Raw genomic sequence first — 23,867 nt, forward strand, 5'->3', positions numbered from 1 at the left:
ATTATTTTATAGTACTTTACAGTAGTTTATAATTTACACGCACAACTCATTAAAGAGATCATTAATTTATAAAATTATTACTTTGCATTATTTGAATTACAATTTCTCAATTTGTTGAACACGCGATTAGAAAATTGCAAGAAATTAACAAAGAAAGATATTTTCTTTTTTTTATTTTCTTAAATAGATAATGTTATATTTCAAGCAGCACATATGAGTGGAAAATCGGATGTTAAATGGCACTGTTCTGTAAAGCGATCTGCCATATTCATCATATTTTGTCATATTCGTGAATAATATTTGAACGACATATTTTCTCAATGGATCAATCAAACGTAGTGTAGGAAATAATTTTTTATAGTTCTCTGAATCCAGAGAATCCAACATTTACACATAAAATTATTTATTTAACCGAGAGAATGGTCTTGCCGCGCCATTTTCCCAATGATAGTCGACTAGTTGGAATGGCGTACGGATTGTCGGGTCCTTGGATTTATGGTTATCCATTAAAACACCTTCTTGACGGGGGCTGACGTTACGTTGCCATGCGTTGTTTACCATATTTGCCGTGCGTTGTTTGTCGGATGGATAACAAAGCCCCAGCGACTAATCTGCCATCGCGTAAGCAGCTCGACAAACCCTTCCTATCGATTCCTCCGTATGCTCTCGCAGCGACTAAATATGTACACGTGATCGAGAGATTTTGGGCCTGATAACACACGCTCGCCTATCCAGAAGGGTGTTAACAATATATATTTGGATGTGTCGCTATAGTTTCGTGTCAAACACGACGTAATTGGAGCAACGAAGTTATCACACGATTCAAGTTGTCAAGTTGATTTCAAATTGATAGATACAGATTTACGTGACTCAGGTTTTTATCGATATCACACTTTATCAATAACTTAAAAATGATTAATTTATGATTATATGCTATTTCATAATCTTGTCCGGAAAAAATAAATTTGTACATAAATATCGACATTTAAAATGCAATATATCTGTCTAATGAGCCAATTCCGATTAAAAGACTCATTTAATATACACATCTAGATTCGTATTTATCTCTTGGAGCAAGGTAATCGTGAAGTATTACCGTAGTCACGAAAGCAAGCTCAGTTTATGATAATAAATTGGTGTCGTAACTGCTCGCGATTAATTAGACTTTCTCGGGTCGACAACCGCGCGATCGTCCTTGATTCGTATTTCAATTTGACCGAACGATACTTCAGAATTTCGGGACCGACGACATTTGATCGTGAAACAGCGACAAATCGATAGACTTAATTATTGATACTTAGAATTGTTACATTAATCACTTGGATTAATTTGACAATAATACGTAGTTCGGATTCAAATGGTCACTAAATTATATTGTCCGATGACAAAATTACGGTGCGTCAATTTTTTTATTCGACCTCGAGAAATTTCTTTGCTCAATTATTGTTCGCGACTTTTCATAATTAATTCGAAACAAGCTGGGAATATATTTTGCTTTACACATTAATTTATATAACACTCAATCTCAATATAAATAATTATTCTTTGGTTAACGTTTAATCAAAACCGAGTCGCTAGTTCTTGAGCACTCACAAAATCCGCCATCGACAAAATCAGCGCGATATTCGCGATTTCGTAGTCAATCGAAGCATCCGTCAAAATTACGACAGTCGCCATAAAGATCTATTCACTTCAAGAAGACTATCCTCGACTATAACGGCATGATTGCAAACAACTCAGCACTATCGCGAAACGCGAAGATTTGATAATCAGGCATCTTACAATTCGCGCTTCTCTCGGCCGCCTTAATAATTTTGAAAAATCAATCTTTAGGAAAGACTAGGGAATGGATAATTAAAAACTTCTAATCAAAGTCCAAGTATAAAATCCTTGTAGTTAACCGGAAATTACACCTCTTCTCTCTATCTCCTTATAAACCTTTTAATTATGTTCCGCTTATAATTCAACAAGAATCGACTTCACGCAGCATCAATATTCTCGCGATCTCTCTCCGCTCTCTATTAAATTTTTTAAATCGTCTCTCGTACTTTCGTCCCGAGGAAGACGCGAAAGACTTCCCGGACATCCCGTACATCACTTGCGATGCCGCGTTAAGCGTCCGGCTAAATCACGAAGAAAGACACGCGGACACACACTCACGTATATTATACGTACGTCTCCCCTTTCTCTCTCTCTCTCTCTCTCTCTCTCTCTCTCTTTCTCTTTCTTTCTCTGCGCCGCCGTTCACTCGTTCCGCGATCATCCGCGAGCCGACACGCGCGTTGTTCTCCGAACAAGCCGCGAGGAATCCTTGGGTACGCGCCGCCCCCGGGCCACGCCTTATCCTTCTCCTCTCGCAACCCTCTTTTCCCTTTTTTCGCGTCCCCGCGTGTCCCCGGGTCACCCCCGCCGCCCCGACCGGCGGTTCTCAATGCCTGTACTGCTGCTCGAGCTCCCTTCGCAGCCTCTTCGCGGCGGTGTCGCCGCCGCCGCCACTGCCGCTACCACCATCGGTTTCCGCGTCGCTGCATCCGTCCTCACCCTCGGCGACGACGCCCTCGACCTCCTCCTGCCGTCGTTTCGCCGTCGCCATCTCCGCCGCGTGCTTCTTCCGCCACTTTGTCCGCCGGTTCTGGAACCATACCTGAAAGGTCGGAAATTGAATGCTCGTGTCAGTAGATTTTCAATCATCATTTTGCATTCTTCGACGTATCCCGACATTCGAAAGATTAAAATCGAGTTCGGTACTTCTAATTAATTCTGTTCATGTTTACGCAATTTTATATTGCTTATAAAACGATAAAGTGGTATAAAGTAGTGGAGGATTTTTTTTAAATCAATATTTCTGAAATTTTTTGTATACATAATGTAAAATTAAAACGTCTCCAAGATCAAAGAATTGGTCACAACTTTCTTATCATCGAATAATAATAATCTTTACTACACCTTAAACGAATCTTGATACAAAATGTCACGGCAACATCATAATTTATTTTTGATAAAATTATAAGTATGAAATAAAGGATATCTGGTGAGATGGTTTTTTTTAAATATTTGCAAATATGTTAATCTGATTTCTCCAAAGGATGAAACAATCTTCGAAATAAAAAATCTCCATCGCGAAATGACCGTTTATCGAGACTACCGACTCTTGATACTCTTAACATCGCTCGCGGTCTTCATTCGATCTCTCTCGATTAATACGCCGACCTCGACTCTAGCGGGCGTCTATAACATTTGAATTAACGGATCCCGGAGAAAATTCATCGGCGACCAGTCTCCCGCGGGGACTGGGGGGGCTTGGAAATGGCGTTAACTTAAGGTGCCCCTCCGCACCTATAAAGCTCGAGATACACAGTAGGAGTCTGTGTCCCCACAACAATGTATTTAATTAACGTAACGGGTGTCAGGGGAGCACGGGGGAACGCTTCACCGTAGTGCGATTGCACCCACAAACCACCCCCGATCCATGCCAGCCCATGTGGCCCCCGCTAAACTCCTCCTCCTCCTTCTCTTCCTGCTCTTCGTCCTCCCCCCTCCAGTCACCCCCGTTGCCGCCGCCACCGCCGCTTTTCCGTATCCAACCCCAATCCGCAGGCTTGTTCAATGGCCGCCAAGTCGAGAGCTTAAATTAAAGATATAAGCGTCTCGGTGAGCGAGCGCGGGCGCGAAGCGGTAAACGAATTAAAAAGTAAACGGCCGGCCGTAAAAGTTAATGGCTGTTCGGATGAAAATTAAAATACTCGAGGAATTAAGATAACGGAGAGGCAGGCGAATGGACAATCTGCAGGGATTGACTGCAGGCAAGCATCGGATGTAAAAAAGCAGTTCGGCCCGGCAACGAAAATCCAATTTGTATTTCATGCTCGGTCTTCATGAAGAAAGCAGAAAAGAGAGAGAAAAAGACAGAGTAAAAGAAAGAGATGAAGAACTAGAAGAAGGCAGGAGACGAGAGAAAAAGATTAGGCGGCGCTAAATTTAGTCGTCATTAAACTTAGTCGGTTGATAAACAAAAAATTGCTCGATTGTTTTATCCAAATTAAATGGAAGTTTATAATTGTAGATTAAAAAATCTTTTCTTTTAACAAATTTTCCTACATTCATCAATAAGTAGGTATCTCATTATTATCGGAGTAAGAGTTTTTCACATACTAATACGTATATTTTATATTTTTTGATGAATATAATACTTTATCAATAAACGAATTATTAATACGTTCATTTATTGAGTAAAGTATTATATTCTTCAAAAAATATATAAATATTTCGGGGGGGAAAGAAATATCGATTACATGCCATCGATAAACAAGTTCCTTCCGTCTACGAGAATTCACAATTTCTGAGATATCGTTCAATGGTTCGGCGAAACTGAGGACAATCAAAATTGATGCTAAGTTTACCGAACTCTCCCTCGGGATCGCGTGCGCGCGTAAACCGACCTAGTTTCCCTCTATTAGTATCGACCCTGGTTTACTTTGCTAAACAAACTTTAAAGACGGCAAAGCATTTTTACAGTTACATCGTTCCTAAATCCAAATGTGATATTATCTTACTTTTCTAAAAATGCATATGCTGTAAATAAAAAATACTGTCATATTCTATTTTTCAAAATACATTAATTGCCCGATGGAATATACAATTATTTCAATTATTTTATAAATATCAAGATTACTTGATGTTTATAAAATAACTGAAAAATCTATAGCTAGCTTATGTTATTTCTATTTTATTTCTATTAAACTATATCTTATATTTTATAAAATTTTTTATTTATGAGAAATATATGAATATATATCCCAATAAAATTTTACGTTTGCTACATATCGTTGGGAATACTTTAACATTATTTTCATATTGTTTAAAAATTTACAATAGCTACATTGTATGATGTAGATAAAGATTTCTGGACGATTTAGCGTTGAGAAAAATGAAAAATCGACGATTCGTCCTTTTTCGACGAAACGATAAAAAACCGATTTGGGGATGCAACCGCAAAGCCGTTCCGATCGTTATTCTTGAAATTGTCACGACTGATACAGTGCGAAAATGTAAATGCAAAGGAAGTCTTGGTCGGGATTCATCCATCTTGTTTTTGAACGCATTAGTCACGCGCACATTGCGAAACGGGGGCGGGGAATACCGGTGTCGTTTTCCCCTTTCTTCCGCCCTCCCTCTTGTTCCCTCGTCGTCGATGCTGCGCGTCGTCTCACAACTGTTCGATTTATTAAATCAGGATTATCTAAGCCCATTACATTGTCCCGCGAGCTAGATACAAAACCGCATTTGTAACTCGCGTAAAGCTCTTAGGGCGGGCACCGTAGAGAGCGGCACTGATTTCCGCGGTCGTCCACCTACCCTCCATCTCGTCTCTCCTCTCCCCCGTCTATAACAGATAATACCGATAGCATCTGATCTCGCCGTTGATATCGCTGCCGGGACAATTTATTATGCGAAAGATTACGGGGCCGTGTGACTCACTTCTCACCCTCGTGAAATGACAAAATTCGCGCGACCAAGTTCTCGTTCGAGTCGAAGCTCTATGATGAGATATCATTTCGAAACTAAATAGTTTAGATAAATGTTATAAATTAACTGTGCAATTAACATATAAACAAAATATCGCGTACATTTTTATCCAACTGTCTAAGCAATTTTATGAATAACCTATTCTATTTTTATTATTTCTTTTAATTGCACAACATTTAATAATTCAAACAGTTTTTTTAAATATTTTTCTAATAATATAGAGAAAGAGATATGCGATGTTTTTTTGAGTTTTCTTCATAATGTTATAATAATTTCATTATTTTATTAAACAGTTTATATTTTATATCAAGAACGTTTTAGCAATTAAAGATAATACTCTTTAAGCATAATTACCATATTATAAAAATATTTTTTAAAGGTCTACTTTCAAAGAAACATAATTTTCATATATCGATCAATTTTGAATTATAGTCTTATAATAAAAATAGGAAAGACAATAAAGATAATCGATAAGTAAAAACGAGATAAGTAAAGTAAAAAAAATAAAAAAGTAAAATAAGTAAAAAAAGAATAAAATGTAGGAAAAATAAAACATCTAAAAGAAATGTACAAAGCAAACGAATCGGAAAAGAAACAAAGACTGTAAAATGATGTAAAACATAGATGTAGTTGAAAATTGGAGAAAATACAGAGAGAAAGAGAAACTCTGAAATGAGCGACAGATTGGGACATTCCGTGGAAAGAGAAACGAAAGAGGAACGAGATAGGAGGTTGCGAGAGGAAGATAAAAAGAGGGAGGTAACGATGGACGAACTGTGTATGCATAGGAACGGATTTCGATGTAAATGTGTAGAGAGGAAAGAAAACTACGGATCACAGTTACAAATTGCTCCTTCTCTCTTGTTCCACATTTGTGTATATTCATTGCGAGATGTCATCAGCGCCGCTCTGATAGTCCTAATCAGTTTTTATCTCTGCTCTTTCAATGGGAAGAAAAGATTACATTAGATATGTGTCTTTCGTCGTTACTTACGGAACACAAATTGTATTAAAGAAATAAGAAAAGCACCAAACAAAAGTACCAAGTTCTAATAAAAAAATTATTTCATTATATTAATATAGATTAATATTAAATTACATATCAAAGTGTTATTAAAATTAGTAAATTATAATTGAGTAAAATGTCAGAGACAAAATGACATAAATAAAATCAATAAATCAATAAATAAAAATTTAATAATTTTTTGCGAGAAATGAATCGCGCTTAAATGGGGTATTTTTGCGTTCTCGAGGATTCTTGTTGATTGTCAAAAAATCAATTAATGTCAGAGACAAAATGATATAAATAAAATCAATAAATCAATAAGTAAAAATTTAATGATTTTTTGTGGGAAGTGAATCGCGCTTAAATGGGGCACTTTCGCGTTCTCGAAGATTCCTGCTGATTGCCAAAAAGTCAATTAAGCGGAAGCGTTGCCAGAAATACGAGGAAACTTTCAATCGATTGAATTATGGTATTAAAAGAACGACGAGCGGAACGAACGAGGGAAATGCATCTTAGCAATTAAAACTCGAGAGAGCAGAAGAAAAAGGAAATCATATATTTTCTGTTTCTTTTAAAATCGAAATAAATACGCATTATTAATAACTTGACACGCTTATCTACTGACTATTACTATTACTTGTGTACAAAGTATTGGTACTTAATAATTCAAATAAATGCATTAATTTTTCAAATTTGTATTTAATGCTCACATAATCTGATTATCTAGTTTAAAATAATCAGCTTGCAAATTTTTTATTAATTACAATTTTTGAAATTTCGATTTTAATTTATAAACCCGAGAAAAGCTTAAATCTTTCATTTTGTGCAATTAATGCGCGATCGATCATGTCATCCAGAGATATGCAAGTTCAACCAACATCACTGTCGTCGTGGCGGATATTATCCGTCCTCTCGTATCTTTTCCTAAAATTCATATTTCGCGTTCGGCACATAAAAAAGGTGCATCGGAGCTTAAAAATTTATCGACGGCTCTTTTGAATAATAAGCGACCAATGACGTGGAAAACTTTCAAAGTAAATGTCACACATGACTCCGCACGCATCGTTAAGCATTACCAGCCCTAGACGCGTTTAACTGAATTTTATCCTTATAACTCTTTCTCTCACATCTTGCACGCGTGCGCGATCTTTGTGATGTTGATTTTAAATTTCAATAACTATAGTATATGAAATAATATTCTATCTTTTATAAGGGAGAAAATCAATGTTTTATTATTTGATACAATCATGTTACTGAAAAATTAAGTACACAGAAAAAATAATATTTAATAAAATAATTAATGCGCTTAATCTTGTATTTTTTCTATCGGCAAACTTATTAAAAAATCAAATCACAATTAAGACTTTAGTTTAGGAAGATACCATTTTATACGCATGCAAAGTACAATCGCATATTAATGTTGTCTACTAAACTAACTAAATATCTCATAATAAGATAATGAAGAACAAAAATTAGTATCTCTTTTTTTGGCATTGCACTCTGCGATAAAAAAAAACTGGAGTTTTATCTTTTGTCATGTTGATGCACGCGGTATGATAGTATAGCGAGAGACATATCCGTGTGATGCAAACAAAACTATTGAGCTTCGACCGATGCCCTTTAACGCATTGACTGCTCGGGCTTCTTTTAGTATAAAATTTGCATTTACGCCATATGGCGCGACGCGACAGCCTATTTGTAACCCACCGACCGGGGTGGAGTAACGAGAACTCCTAAATGCCATCAAACCTAGAGTGTTAACCGCTGCAGGCTCGATATTTGTGTCACATGTTACATTAGCTTTGTCGTAAAGCAGGTCGACGATGGTAAGCGAGCGTTTCTGTCGATTTCTCAAAAGTGCAGAATGAATAATTGAACGGACAATAATCACGAGATTACTTCCGATCGACATAAAAAGCTTTGCTTTTATTATCTTCGCTTATAACATTTTATTTCGCAATTTCTTTTTATTAATATTAAATAAAATATTAATAGTTTATTATAATATATTATTTTCTCTGTAATTCTTTTTGAAATGTTTTTATAATTCACAATTTTTAGCGTTATTAGAAATATGTTCGATATATCTATACATATATTTTAATATTTAAATAATAAATTTAAAAATATGTTTATTGTGTAATTTCCGATTCTTCATTTGTTCAGAATTTCAGTTTTACTACAGATTAAGATTTCATAAAGATGATATATATTCATGCATAGTGGAAGATTGGAAACGATTCTCTCATTGCAGGCATCCCTCGAGTGATTTGAACCACATGGGTGTCGCGAATCGCGAATCGCGGCTGCGATTTCGCGTCGTCAATCGGTTCGAAGTAATCCACGGTTCGCAATATTACAGAGTGCTGGAAGCAGAATGTTTCTTCGAGTAATAAGTAATGCGATCTCTTCGCGAGTATGGCCAGGAAGAGAAGGTGGGAGGGAGGGAGGGAGGGAGAACGGGCGGGGATGTTCGGACGGAGGGTAGTTGGCTTGCCAGCGATAATGCGCTCCTCTGTATTCCGTTGCCGTAGCGCTTCCCCATATCGATATGTTTCCTCTCCCTCTCGTTCCTCTCCTTCCTCCCTTCCTCCCGCGACACCCCCACGACCCCCGACCACCCATTTGGCCCCGCTCGGAGATCAAATGGCTTCACCGATTCGCGTTATCCCCAATATTCTATTTTTATTTCGGAATCAAATTTCACGGCGGCCGTCGCGATCCCGACGAATTTTTACGACTCTCTTCCTCTCTTTCTTTTTCTCAGCGGAGGACATTGGTGGAATCTTTCGCTCTCAGAAAACTCTCGTCGAGGCGATTCGATCCTGATATTCGCAACGTTGTTATGAAGTACGTTATGAAATCTAATAACGCGTTGAAATGAAATAAGCACATCGTGATGTTATTAATGTCTTCTAAACGCATCTCGAGCAAACTTTTCGCAGTTTAAAGAAATATATTTATGATCACTTTATGTAAAATTTTTATTAGATATCAGATATCATTTATCAGATATCATTTATTTGTAAATACAGTTTCTTCATGGATTTTCGCAAAAAAATCTTCTCGTTAGAGCAGCTGCTCTTAATTCTTCGAGATATACTCTCCCGCTTACTGTACGTCTTAATAGAGCAAAGAATTGTTGCTCTTCTTTATGCTATCATCCCCATCGCGAGATGCTCCTGCATTTATTAAAATGCTCCCTATTTAATTTCCACGTGACGTGTCTTCGCATTTGAAATATCTGTTGGTTATAAAAACTTTATCGGTTCAAATGATGAAAGAAATTTGACCAGCATTTTACCGTCATTTTATTGTCACATTGTTTATAAATATTTAATTTGCATATTATGATAGATATTGACAAAATTTTTCTGTTCTCTCTCTAAGAGATATATTTTAAACAAGAAAAAATTTGTCACTTTTATTTTTATACATATTATTTGTATATTATTTTTTATATATTATTTAAATATATCACATTTATATAAATTTTTGTGCATAATTTTCTTGTTTAATATATCTGTAAAGTTCTATTATTTCACGAGTGTTTGGAAATGAAAACTTATCCATATTTCACTCGAAATCGCTATGAATCACTTGATTGAAAATCTTCTTTAAACTATAAGTATTCAGTGATCGTTATCCGCAGGGATGATATAAATGTGACTCGAAAATTTATTGTCATCGTCTGTTCGCGGTTGTAAACGCTTGTTCGATCCTTCTTATAAAATCCTCGAAAAAATGCTTTAGGTCTAGAGGGGAAAAAATTGCAACATTTCAAGAGGAATCTAATAATCCTCCGCTACCGTCATCGTGAAAAGAACAGGGGAATATTAATATATATGTATGATGATACTGGTGATATATTGATCAAGTCTAGTCGGGGGAGTCTCTTCGATGATTTAAGAGTAAAAACTTCCATTCATATCGAACCTATAGTTACGCCATAAGATTTGTGTTTCTCAAATCTTGAATTAAATAGAATATCTGTAACCTGTACATATTTATTAATAAAATATAAAATTGTTTCAAGAAGCAAGAGAAATTTTGGAATAGTTACTCTCGATTGACTTCGAATTAACTTTTTGCAAATGCAAGATGCAACTCTAATCTGAATTTCCGGAAACGTATATATGACACGTGACACGTGTATGTGAAGGAATGGTACATGTCGACGCATAGCGTTGCTAATTTCGACAAGAAACACATTATGTAGAATATCTTTAGACGTTTGAACACGGACAGTTAACTGACTCGATGATGAACCCCCGTTGATTCGAAACGATTTTACAGTAATATAGACACTTCATATATGTGTTTCTTACGCATAATAATTTGCTTTTCAAAATATATGTATGTAAAATTATATCTGCAACAAAATTATAAAATACATATTGAAATGTAGATATAAATATATATTTGTGATATTTTGAAATTTATTATAAAGTCTTATTATTGCTTGCGATCGCATAATTTATCTAATATTAATTAAAATATTAAATTATGAGTCAGTTGCAATTTTATTATTTCTTTCAATTATTTGTTTTATTTTTGTCAAATAAAAATAATTATAATTGAGAATTAATTCTTAAGAGATATATTCTTACATTTCTATTCAATTTCTGTTGCTTCTTATAAATTAATTTAATCGTTTTCATGTTCGAATTAAAACTACATTTTCGATATTTCGTATTCTTATGACGGATGATGCATTTACCACTGCATTATTTCGAAAAGCAGCAAGCACGAAAGTATCCAAGCATAGTGTGCATTTCGTATAATAGCTTTCATTGCGTCCATCGGATATGAACGATACGGCGTCATCGGAAAGCAATTACCGCGTGCATCATCATGACGCAACAGCGACGCGCGTCCGGTTTATCAAATCATTCGGATCATCGAGGCGATTTCTCGCTTTCGCGATAATCGAGCGAGCATGATCGAACTTTGTTTTCGCGAGCGAGATATTCACTTTCCTTGCATCTGTATCGAAATATTGGACCCCCCGAAAAAGGCTCCTAATAATTTCCCGAGGTCGGCCCATACAATTACGCGGCCCATAAAACATAATGGCGTCTCGGGCGCCCGTGTATACACCCCGATATAATTCCGAGCCGGCGATCACGAGACGAGATCGTTCCGCTGAGCAGGGTTGAGCGGAAGGAAGAGAACGGGAGCGAAAGAGATAGACGAAGGAAGAGAGATATATTAAGTAAGGTGAGATGTAAGATAAACAGAGAAGGAGAGATTTGAGCGGCAGCAGGAAGGTGGCGGGAAGACTGGCGGGTCTGGCCGAAAAATAAAGTCGGTTTTATCGAGAAGGAACGAGAGAAAGAGAGAAAGTCGAGCCGAGCCGGTGGAATCGCGGGCATTATGGAGTCAAGTACATGTGGGCCAATTTCGAGGGTACGCGAGATGCGGTGCGGTGCGGTATGATGCGGTGCGGTGCGGTGCGGTGCGGTGCGGTGCGGCGCACTGATGGTAGTGGGAGGTGAATGAAGGGAACGCCGCCTGCTGCCGTGATTTATCACGCCACGCCGCGCACCGCTCCGCGTACATACACCGCCATGATGATACATGGCGGTGGCGGAGGAGATGCGGGGCGGAGGAGAGAGCGAGAGAGAGAGAGAGAGAGAAAGAGACCTTCCGCCTCGTACTAATTGACGTCATCGATATTGGTATCCGTCGACGAGCAGATTACTCCGCCGTAAACAACTCGGCCCACCGATCCACCCGCCCCGAGCCTCGCCGGTCCCCTTCGGTAGCCGCCGCGCGTTCTGCTCGGATGGGGAACCACCGTGCCACTTTGCCATCAGCCACTACTACTATCGTCACGAGGCGTAAATAGGGATACGTAATGCGCATTGTAAGGCCGTTGCATTTCTACGTGTGCTGGTGACCCTATACAGCATTCGTCCCTTTTTGGAGGAGGTGCAGCCCCCCTCGTCATAGCGAAGGACCCATTTGCGACATGTAGTTTGATATCGTGTTTAATGTGTTGGGGATGCTGCTGTTTTCAATTAACTCGGAATGGTGTACGATGTTTTGCTTAAAAGTAGCGATGAAAGGGAGAAATTGATTAGATATAGGGGCGAACGGTAAATGTGACGATATGAATGTTTTCCAATGATAAGATTGATTGTTGCTTTTTAATAGTTTTGTAATGACGATTATTAAACGAACCTTTCTAATAATTATGTAATAATTTTTAGAAACAGAGGATAATTTTCTAATCAATTTTTTATTTACTTAATCTTTAAGTATTTATAGAAAATATTCACATAAATCTTTATTTTAGAAAAGTAGAAAAAAGTATGTTTTTTCAAGATTTTTATTTTTATCCTATTTTTATGACTTATATTTCAATATTTCCTCATCTTTTAATTCATAGATTTTTTGAATTAGAATATAGTATTGTGCTTCAAATCATTTAAATCATTCATAAAGCGTGCAGAATCTAGTGTCATATAACATTATTGAATTGTTCGTCCATTATGATCTATTCTATCCATTGTTATATATTCAGATAATGAATACACGATGCTAAAGATAAATCAGTTTAGTAAAATTATAGTATCTAACATTCCCGTAAATCGCCTCGATAAAGAAAGAGGCTGCGCAGCCACAATAGTCACTGACTTTCTGTCACAGCAATGAATCGCGACTGCCACACCCTTGGCATCATCTGTACAAGAAAGTATCTAATCCTCTTGATTCACGATCGATGTCACCCCACACACCCTGTTTAACTCGCTTCGTTTTCCGTTCTCTATCTCTTTCTTTCTCTTTCAACATTTTCGAAAAGCCTCAAGATATCGCCCGCTCTCGCGCTCTTTACCACCCTCGAAGCGCACCATCTATCTCTCATTCTCCTCGTCGCGATATACACTGCGATATAAGAGAGAGATGTAGGATAGAGCGCCTGTGCGAAATAAGGGTGCTACGGTCTTTAACTCGCAAATGCTCCTCGTTCACTTTGCCATATTAGATTCTAATAGGGGGGCATACACACGAGCCGAGAGGGTCATTCATGCTAAGAGCTCTTCGTCTCGTTTCGTCGCGTCGCATTGCACTTGACTTGCCCTGACTGAACGTTTACGTGTGGTCCCTGATTAAATCATACGATATCATTGTCAATTTCATCGACGACCAAATCAGTATCATGACAATAAGCTAATAATAGCCGGACTTGCTTCTCTCATGTATAACTGTCATGAAACACGTGACAAGTCTAAAAGATTTGTTTGGGAACATTTATATAAACAACTTACGTTACAGATTAATATACAAAGTGCACTTTGATGCAGGATTATAAAAGATTAAATTCAGCACATAAATTTCTTGAAGCAAAATGATTAAATTAATGAAAGATAATATTTTTTTATACAGTAAACACGCAATCAAAATTTTAATTTAGAAAAAAATAAATATATTTTCAAAGAATTAAATTATTTTCTCAAAAATTGCTTTCACTGATTTATTAAACCGAGAGATATATAATTTATGTTTTAAAAAATAACACAGAATCAGAATAGAATCATAATATAATTAAGAGCAATATAATTATTTATAGAAGACTAATCTTTTGAATTTACTATTATTGTACCAGCAAATAAAAAACATTGTAAATGTTTGCAAATGTTATATGCAATTTTGTTGCATGCAAAATACTAGATATGAAACAAATTTGTATCATTTATATAAGCTCAGATTACGCGTATATATCGCCGGAAAATATCTCATTGGGAGAATTTATGCGAACCAACCGCGCGCATTACAGAGAGAGAGAAGCTCCTCCTTTCCATGAAGGATATAGGAGTCACATTCGAGCAGCGACGTTCGGTTGATCGAATATATTAACGTGCGGGCAATTTGTACAGCCTGACGGATATAACCCGAGTACCATCGGCGGCAAAATGTATTCCGGAGATTACAACTACCGAAATCCGTCGCGCTATTAGGCGAAAAAAAAGAGAGAAAGAAGCCTAGCATCGATAAGATATACGTTTCGATAATGAAAAAGTTATAAATCTGGAATTGTGAAATATATGACGGGCCGATATAAATCTTCATCGGGCAGCGCTGCCAAATCCCTTCGTACCGCGCAAATCCCTTTCCAATATTGAAAAAAGTGATAGGTCCAGTATGTAATGATCCGGTATTACCCGAAACCGCGAGGGAACGGTATCGATCTATCGTTGTTATTCCGCTTGCATCGACCGCGTCGTTCTGTACATCCTCTCGTGTATTCAATTACAAGATATCACTCGCAAATAAAACATCGGTCTGGATGTTGCATTATACATATTGTTACAATTATACAATTTCCTCGACTACAAATCAGTTGCGGATTACTTAAAACATATTTTTTGTGTAAGTTTTCTTCCAACGAGATTTTTTTTCGCAAATTTATATATTTCTAGGAATTTAATTTCAGTAACAGATAACTTTATATTTTTATTTCGAAAGGATATATTCTTGGATCGCGACTTTTTGCATAATCGTGAAATTACTACACAAAGTAGCAGCTATTTCAGTCGATGTCATAATTTTTTTTCTCTATTACATAGATACGTGGTAAGTTACTGATCATCGCGCTCACCCTCCGGAAAACTTTAAAGCAAATCGCATACCGCGAGATAACGGGGAATTCATTGGGGTACCGATATAAACAAACCCATCCTTCCACCGCTTTTTTTCCTCACCCCGAATCGGCCGGTCGCGCAAAGGAGTACGCGGGTATATATTGTCGTAATATTTCGAAAAACGCGCCGGCACACCGGGATCCGGGGGCAATCTCGCCCTCGAAGATGGCATATACGTGGAGGTGAATCGCCTCTTCCCGAGGAAATCCGAGGTAATTGAATGCTAACCCTCCTCATCCCCGCGACGCGTCCCCCCGCCGCGTCCACGTTCCGCGCAACCCCTCCTCATCCGTCCTCCGTATCGCGTCCCTCATCCACTTCCTCCCCTCTCTCACCCCGTGGGCTTCAGGGGGCGCCATGCTCGCACTCTCGCTTCCCCTTCGCCATCACTCACCGACACAGACTTGTAGCTTTCAATAAAAATGTAAATATGGCGGCGTAGAACGAGCCAATGACAGCGCTACATCGACGCCCGGAGTTTGTGAGGGATAGATAGATAGAAAGAGAGAGAGAATGGGAGAATCCTGCTCTGCGGCAGGGGTTGAGGATTTTGGAATGGGAAGCTAGCGCTCTCTCTTTCTCTCCCTTTCGGAGGGTCGAAGATGGCGAAGGAAACGGAGAGGGGAATGAAGGGGTGAGAGGTAGACTTCGGCTCGAAGCCGAAGGTGGCAGGCGGAGGAACAGGCGGAGGAGCTTGCGGGGAAGGGGCAGAGAGTTCGCGGAAGGGAAAGAGGAGCGCAAAAGCTCCCACGGAGGACGAAAGAAGAAGAGAGAGAATCCCCCCATCCTTTCATTCATCGTCACCGCGGCCTCACCCGAGTTTCATGTCTCACCCGATGTTCCTCGTTCTCCTCGCTCCTTTTGGTGTCGGCGAGAGGGAGGCGAGAGGGGGAGGGTGCACCGACGTCCGTGAGAGAGCGACGCCGAGGATGACGCAGGTGCCGCAAAGCTTGACACGTCTCCGGCTGTTTTGTCACCTTCTTTTATCCTTGGAACTTTTTTACCGGCTACCTCGTTAGATGCCCTCCCTCTTTCACGTCCCCTTTTTCTCGCTCTCGTGTGCCCTCTTCGCTCCGCGAGCGGGGCGCGTTGATGGAGTAAGCCGAGCGACGAGCGGGACGCTTTTTAAAATCGCGCATCCACGCGAGCGAGCTACTTTTTGCGGGTGTCGTCGTGGGTTCTTTCCCTCTTCACCTCCCGGGCCGTCGACAGGCGATCGTGGCGGATTTCTCTTTTCGGGGGAGATTTTTCGGCGGCGGATTACTCATGGCGCGCGCGGATTTGCGTTTTCGCACCGAGGTGATACCTTGATCGATCTTTCGATGTTAACAACGAATTCGAAGACAAATGTCTCTTCGCCTTTCTTTTTTCCCGAAACGATATGATTTTATGATATGAATATTCCTTGAATTACCGGAATATTCGAAACGTAAATCACGTAAAGCACCATATTAAACTTTTCCTTATACATGTAATCCTAAAGAAAAGAAACATCTCAATTTTCGGAGATAAATGTTAAGAATTATCTTCTCTTTTTAAAGAACATAGTATATTTGCAATAAAAACTGTTACTATTATTATGCAAATCAATCGAAGTATTGTTTGTATTAAATTCAAATGAGCAGGGTAATATTACCTTGACTTGGGACTCCGACATTCCGAGGGCGTACGCTAATTTGGCGCGTTCCGGGCCAGCTAGGTACTTGGTCTGCTCGAAGGTCTTCTCCAGAGCGAAGATCTGCTGTCCACTGAACGTAGGCCTCGTGTGCTTCTTCTTGCCGCCATCATGTTCCCCGGTGCCGCCGCCCGCGCCCGTCATCGCTTGCTGACAGCCCAGCTGTTGCGACACTGCAACATTCGCGTCACCCGATGAGTGGTTCCTGAATATATCCGTTTCGCTTCGCTGCGAATGGAGTAATTAGTCTTAGCTGAGATGTCGTTTAACTTATTCCTCGATGCAGCATGCAGAGCAAGAGAATTAATTAAATAGATGATTTAGTGTATTCGCGCTCTTTAATGATCAATCGTATCTTACAAATTTACTCTGCTTCTTTTCAAAATTTTTAATCGTATATAACATCACGATTTTTTGAAATATCGGTTATTTCATTTATGCATCGGTTCTATATTCAGAAAATTGTTATTTAAAATGTATATGTATGCATTCGGTAGTAAACGTTAATTTTTATGGCACCGACCGTGTGGCACCAACCATTGAAACGAATCGATGATTTGCATTGAAATTCAGCTATCTCTTAAAAATCCAGCGAAATTTCGATATCGTACAATGAACCGGCTGCGAATTTTCATTGCGTTTTCGGCAACCGCGTGCATCCGATCGTATATGCCATCGTATAGACATTCTATAGGATCCCCCATGATCTCTTTTCCGACTCGCAAAATGAAAGGGGGAAATTGCAAGCCCCATCTGTGACTTTCGGTCGCGACAAGTCATAAAGAAATAGTGTCGCATTTTACTTTGATACATTAATATCAATTTTTTCTATGCATTATCTCTATAAGCGAGGACGAATATATTTATATATTTTGAAATAAATAATGTATTTATATATGTAAAGCAAATGCATATATATCAGTATTATATCTTAATAACTCTGATTTTATTATATTATTAGTATGCTAATTTTCCATAGAGCACAATAAAATTTATTTAGGAAAGTGCAACGCGGGCGCTATTGTATGCACTTGTTCCATTTACACACTCACCTTCATTTATTCTACATAGGAAAAATATGCCTGCGATATATCTTGGGGTATAATTAGCTTCCGTGTTATAACTGTAAGAAGTATTTCATTTTAACCGCAGTTCGAAATTAATTCGCCGTTCCTGGAATTAATTACGGTTCTTATAACGCTGGTAATTATTGTCGCAGCCATTTAATGTCTCTCTTTCACTGGACCTGCGATTATAACATTAATTTTTCTATGAAATGTCTTCTCCCAGTTACTTCTATTTTATTTGATATAAATCATTCTTGATGAATCTTATTAAAATAATAATTAATAAGATATATCAGTACCTCTTGTTAGATATTCAAGTCTCTTTCTCTCACGAAGATATAACTTTATAGTTTTAATTACTTACAATTATACTTATAAACTAAGAGAGTGAAATGAAAGCTGTTTTTCACATTGGTTTATTTTTCATATAATTTTCACAATTTGTAAATGAATTTTATTATACTTTTTCTTCGAGCAGCATTAATAATCTATTTTTTGTCTATGATTATATCTTAGGTTACATTACTCATTACTTCAGCTTGTGAAAAATGATATTTCTGGCATTTATAATTTCAAAATTTTAATTAATAATTTTGTATTAATAATTTTATATTAATCACTAGTATCAGCAGTAAAACTCTCGTAAATTAAACGACTTCATCCTATTTGGCTCATTATTTTTAATCTCAGCCATTTGGTTGCACGGTCCAAGCCTTAATTAGATCGGAAAAAAGAGGTCCGAGAAAATTTTCGAGGAAGATAATCGAAGGGGGGACGACGTCTGCGGGAACAAGAGGGGGTCGTACACGGTTCGATGTGGCATGTGGGCGCGTATATACAAGGGGGCAAAAGAGACTCAGAGGGGTAGGTGGATAGAAGGAAGGGTCGGCGCGGCAGGGTCGTCGTGACGCGGTACAGTGTGGGTTGTGGGACTTTAATTTAATAAAGCAATTTGTAACGGAATACGGAACGAGGCAATAATGGCCGGTCGGCGGGGAGGGTTCTAATGAGCTGCTTACCGCACTCCAACCCTGGGGTCTTGGACGGTGACGAAGGGAAAAGGGGGAAGGGAGCGGGGTATACGTTTCTCGCCGTTGGATATCCCCCTATTCGTCCTACTAAGCCGTCGCGCATATTTCCGCAGCCACCTTCGCAAAACCCGATAAGTCTGCGTTTTTTATCAAAATTTGTATGCGCCGCGGAATTTCTTTCGCAGTATAATTTCAGACTTGTTTCTCCAGACGAAGCATCAGTATCACCGACGATCGCGTAATTTATCAGGGAACTTGTAAAGAATAATCGCGCGCGAAACACTCTTGATTAATCGTTAAAATCCAGATTTTAATTCTTATCAGAAGAGTTTAACAAGGAATCAAGATGAAATATTCATACAAAATCACTGCGGTTAAGATTAAATGAAAATAAAATCGTAGGATTGTAATATTTCGATGATTATTATATTTTACAAAGGAGTACAAATTTGTAAAAGATGTACATGTAAAGAAACGAATGACACTCACTATAATATGTTTTATATATAGAATAATAGTGATGCAATATATAAAGAAAATTTGCATACCTCACACACACGAAGGCTTTTTAATTAAGGTACTTCCTTGAATTTTTTTAAACAAGCCGGATATCCGGTTATGTTCAATCGTTCTGACGATTTATTACCCGACTTTTTCCACAAAATATTTTTTTCGCATGGGAATTTGGGCCGGTGATATAAAGTTTTGACACATTCACATCGATACCATACCAATTCCAATTGAATCCAGTCAATGTTTCGCGCTAGCTTTTCCGGCAAGGAATCGATTAGTAAAATGAATAAAATAAAGCGTTAATAATTTTTATAAAATCGGATCGATTGCCTTGTAAGAAAAATATATAAAATTCTTTTAGATTATTCCATTTCAAGGGAAAACAAAATCTTCACACAAAGATATCCACGCATGTCTATTCATTTAGACATTAATCCATCAAAAGAACTATTTATTTCCTGCACGTGACAATATTTGTCGGCATATCATTCTCCACTAGGTTCACAGATTCCAGATTAATCTTTATAGCGTGTCACAGCGCAAAGTGGAGGGAGCGGAAGGGAGGACTAGGACCATAATTTAATCAGCCGATTTAGAGTGAACAAGTGACACGCGCGTGTCAAGCAGTGTATGCGAGCGAAATCGCTCCGGATAATGCGTATATATCGATACCTCCATATGTACACACACACACACACACATACACACACACACACACACACACACACAACGCACATACTTGCGCCTGGCACCGCTGCCGCGGATAACGCTTCGATGTCCGATTAGACGAAGTATCGGGACGGCAAATTGATGCGTCCGCCCGCACCGTGTCGATGTAAATCAGCGGCAGGTGACCGTATCGGGACGTTCCAAAAAAAAGAGGAACGATCAAAAACGAGACACCGCGCGCGGCCATTCGTAATATTCGTTATCGGTGAACGGAAGTCCGGCTCGACGCGCTCGATTGCTCGATTTATACGGGGTGAGCGACCCCCCGCTCGCGCGGTGTCACGGACCGTTTTATCCACCCGAGAGTCCGGGACGAAACAAATCATTCGTGGTAAAGATGCGTCGCGATTCGGACATAGAGAGAGAATGAGAGAGTTACAAAATCTTCTGACTACTTTCCGATATCAGAATTTTGAACCGATATCAAAATTCTCTCGTTTTTTAGATTTACGTTTTAAAATAGCAAACAAAAATCGACGATCTGATTATAATAATATTAAATTATATAAGTAAAAATAACTTATTAATTTAATGTGACTAATTCTCTAGTAATTAATTAATGAATATTCGGAAAGAATAACGCAAAATAAAAATTTCTTTCAGAAAAGTTTTACATACATACACACACGTGTTAAAATATAATATTGAAAGAAATAACTTTGAACGAGAAATAGATATTTCCATGCGTAAATATATATTATTTATGTTTCATTAATAATGATATTTGAGAGCAATACTTTTATTAAAGTAAGAAGTCAAGGATGACGCAGGGCGATGATTCGTCACTTTGACGTAATTGAATCGAATATCACTCGACTTCTAAAAAGCATGATCGCTCGTGAAGGGGCTGCTCGCTCCATCGACGACGTGAGTAATAACGGCGCGCATCGAGTCGACTGGCGTCCGAGAGGAATGCTTTATCGAGTGTACAAAGTATGTTGTCACCAAAAGTAAATGGATGTTTAGTTAATTCAAACTAACGAAGTCATTCTGCTGCATCGGGTGAGATCCATAGGGACACCGGTGTGAAGTCGAGGGGTCGCGATTATTATTGAGAATATAAGAAAGTTTACAATTAAATTGTCATATCAATATCAACTTACTAAATAACAAAAAAATTAAATATTGAAAATAATAAAATTTAAAAAATTACATTAAATTATGTTAATATGGATTAATCAAATATGTGTTTAATTGTTTAAATTGATTAAATATTTTGTTTCATATGCAATAAAAATAAATAAATATACACATATATATAGTTTTATGTTAAATAAAATTATTTTGATTATGTGTATAAAGATAGATTTCTTGTAGTGATATAAATTTTTGTTTCATCAAAGTATCATTCTTGATTTTTATGCCAATATCATATCCCATGAAACACACTTGCGAGATATTATTGGAAGCGGTCATCTTCTGTCTGCTAGGATGATTTGTTCTCTGTGTGGGTACGTTGTGAGTAATAACAATATATACATTGGCCGGCCTAAACCGCCGGAATCTCGTCGCGTCAGCGACATTTTCATTACTGAGTTCGCTTACGTGACGCTTACCCAGGCGAGTTTCATGTCCATAAAGCCCATCCGATGAAGAAACCGGGAAGAGATGGTAGAATCGGTGAACGCGGGGGAGAAAAGGATAAACGTGGAAAAGAGCGGGCTGTGATGGCGTGGAAAAAAGCGACAAAGTGAGAAAGAAAATGCAGGAAGGAGAACGGCAGAAATAACAGTGTACGTCGTCGATGTGTAAACAGAAACAAGGTGCACGCTATCCGACGTTCTCGTTATGAAAATGGGAGTGAGGGGAAGACCGTGCGGACAGATAGATGCCCATCATTTTTGGGAGAAGTTTGTGTTTTATGCATAGGATGTTATATAAAAGCGAGATCGGAATGTTACGTTTATGCGAGAATCTCTTATACGAATTACATTGATTATATGAATTATAATATTAATTAAATAATATAATATATAATATTAATTAAAATTATTAAACATATATAATTATTTATATATTTATTAATTAATATAGACTACAAAAAAGGCATAAATTAAGAATTTTATATTTTTACAAACGTAAAATATTATAATAAAATATTTATGATAAGAAGACTAATTATGAGAGATTCAATTTTAAGACTTCTTTTCTTGATCTAAAAAATATGAATATACAGTAGATAAAAATTTAAAAATTTTTTGAACAAAAAATATAATTTTTATTTAATATGATTTTAAATTGAGATTTTTAATCAACGTTAAAATTGTTTTTAGATTATTTTTTGACTTCTCTAATGCTTTAACTGATGAAAGACGTGTTCTCAATTACTGATGCAAGTATCGAAATGATTATTGTCATCGCTATCGTTTACCATCAAAATACGAGAGGGAAATAAAGGCGACGAGACAGAAGGGGGGATGGAGGTTTGTCCAGGTTGGTTCAGACTGGTTTATCTCGAGTATAGTTGTACCCCGATACATACGGTGCGGAGGCATAAATAGACGACGGTTCCCGTGGCGGTCGTTCGGCGATGCCTCGTGAGGGCCATGAGCCGATCAACGTTTTGCCCTAGAATATAAAATATACCGGGTAGCCGGCGTAACTCTTATGTTCTGTATAGAGCGGGGTGCGCGTTGACTGGTTGGCCTCTCTCTCCACAGCGGGAGGATTTGAATCCGCCATCGCATGTACCGGGCGATAGAAAAGGCAGCAGATACGAATGCTTCCCCTATCCCCCTCTCCCCATGCAGTTAAAATATTGCCGGAGTTATTCGCGTGAGTGTGGAAAACGTAGCCATGGAGAAGGGATGGCAGCTTCCAGAGGGTGGAGGCAGGGTTGATATTGAATATGATGATATCCCGGATCCCGACGCCGCAGCGCGGACTACCGCTGCCACCCTCTTATTCGCCCTTCGCGATACATACGACTCTTTCTCTCTCTCTCTCTCTCAGCTGTGTTTTAACAGCGAACATCCGAAACACACACGTGCGCCCTCACATGGCGTGTCCACGTCCGCGTTGGTACACGCCGGCGTCCTACCTCCTTACGTCGCGGTGTGGCACATGTGTCATCTCGCGCGAGGAAAGGGGAAGGATTAGGGGAAATTGACGTATGCGTGTGCTGTTCTTCTCTGTCTCTTACTTTCCACCGTCATCCATCTCCGTCCGTTTCACCGTTGGAAGGGAAACGAGACGAGACGTCACGTGTTCCTTTACTTTGTGATTTTTTTTCTGCGGTACCCTTAATCATCTTCTCGTAAAGGCGAGGGTGTATACGCAGTGAGCGATCGGCCGTACTACCATCGGGGATGTTTCGGTATGTATGTCGGAAGGGGGGAAAGGATTCCGCTGGCTAATTGAGCGTGAACCGTACAAGTACCCGAGGGAGTGCGAAGGGTGTGCGTCGGCACTTGATAACGATCGAGATCGACCTGCTATGATCGGCGTTGCCAATGTCTACATGTTAATGATAATTCAAGTGCACGTTAAATGTTTGCATGATAATTTTTCAATTTACATTAAGAGATTCGCACAACGTCACGAGAGATGGTCACGAGAGAATAAAAAAATGGAAATCTTGATTATTCGAGAAATCTACTTTAATATTTTTGTAATGATTGACGATTGAAAGACACAAACTAAATAAATTACAATATTCTAGGTAAAAATATA

At 38.4% G+C, this 23,867-nt stretch overlaps 1 protein-coding gene across 1 annotated transcript in view; it reads right to left on the reverse strand.

Annotated features, from left to right (window-relative positions):
- Nucleotides 1-1,513: 1,513 nt before the first annotated feature.
- Nucleotides 1,514-23,867, reverse strand: part of LOC105255225 (homeobox protein Nkx-6.1) — a 34,132-nt gene continuing 11,778 nt past the window's right edge. Inside the window, exons 3-4 of the mRNA XM_011264382.3 lie at nucleotides 16,817-17,028; nucleotides 1,514-2,644 (exon numbers count right to left, since the gene is read on the reverse strand). Coding sequence (XP_011262684.2) covers nucleotides 2,429-2,644; nucleotides 16,817-17,028 — 428 coding nt within the window. The 3' untranslated portion in view covers nucleotides 1,514-2,428. The remainder of the gene's footprint in view (nucleotides 2,645-16,816; nucleotides 17,029-23,867) is intronic.

The sequence above is a fragment of the Camponotus floridanus genome, unplaced genomic scaffold (genome assembly GCF_003227725.1).
Source record: "Camponotus floridanus strain SB8 unplaced genomic scaffold, Cflo_v7.5 scaffold43, whole genome shotgun sequence".
NCBI lineage: Eukaryota > Metazoa > Arthropoda > Insecta > Hymenoptera > Formicidae > Camponotus > Camponotus floridanus.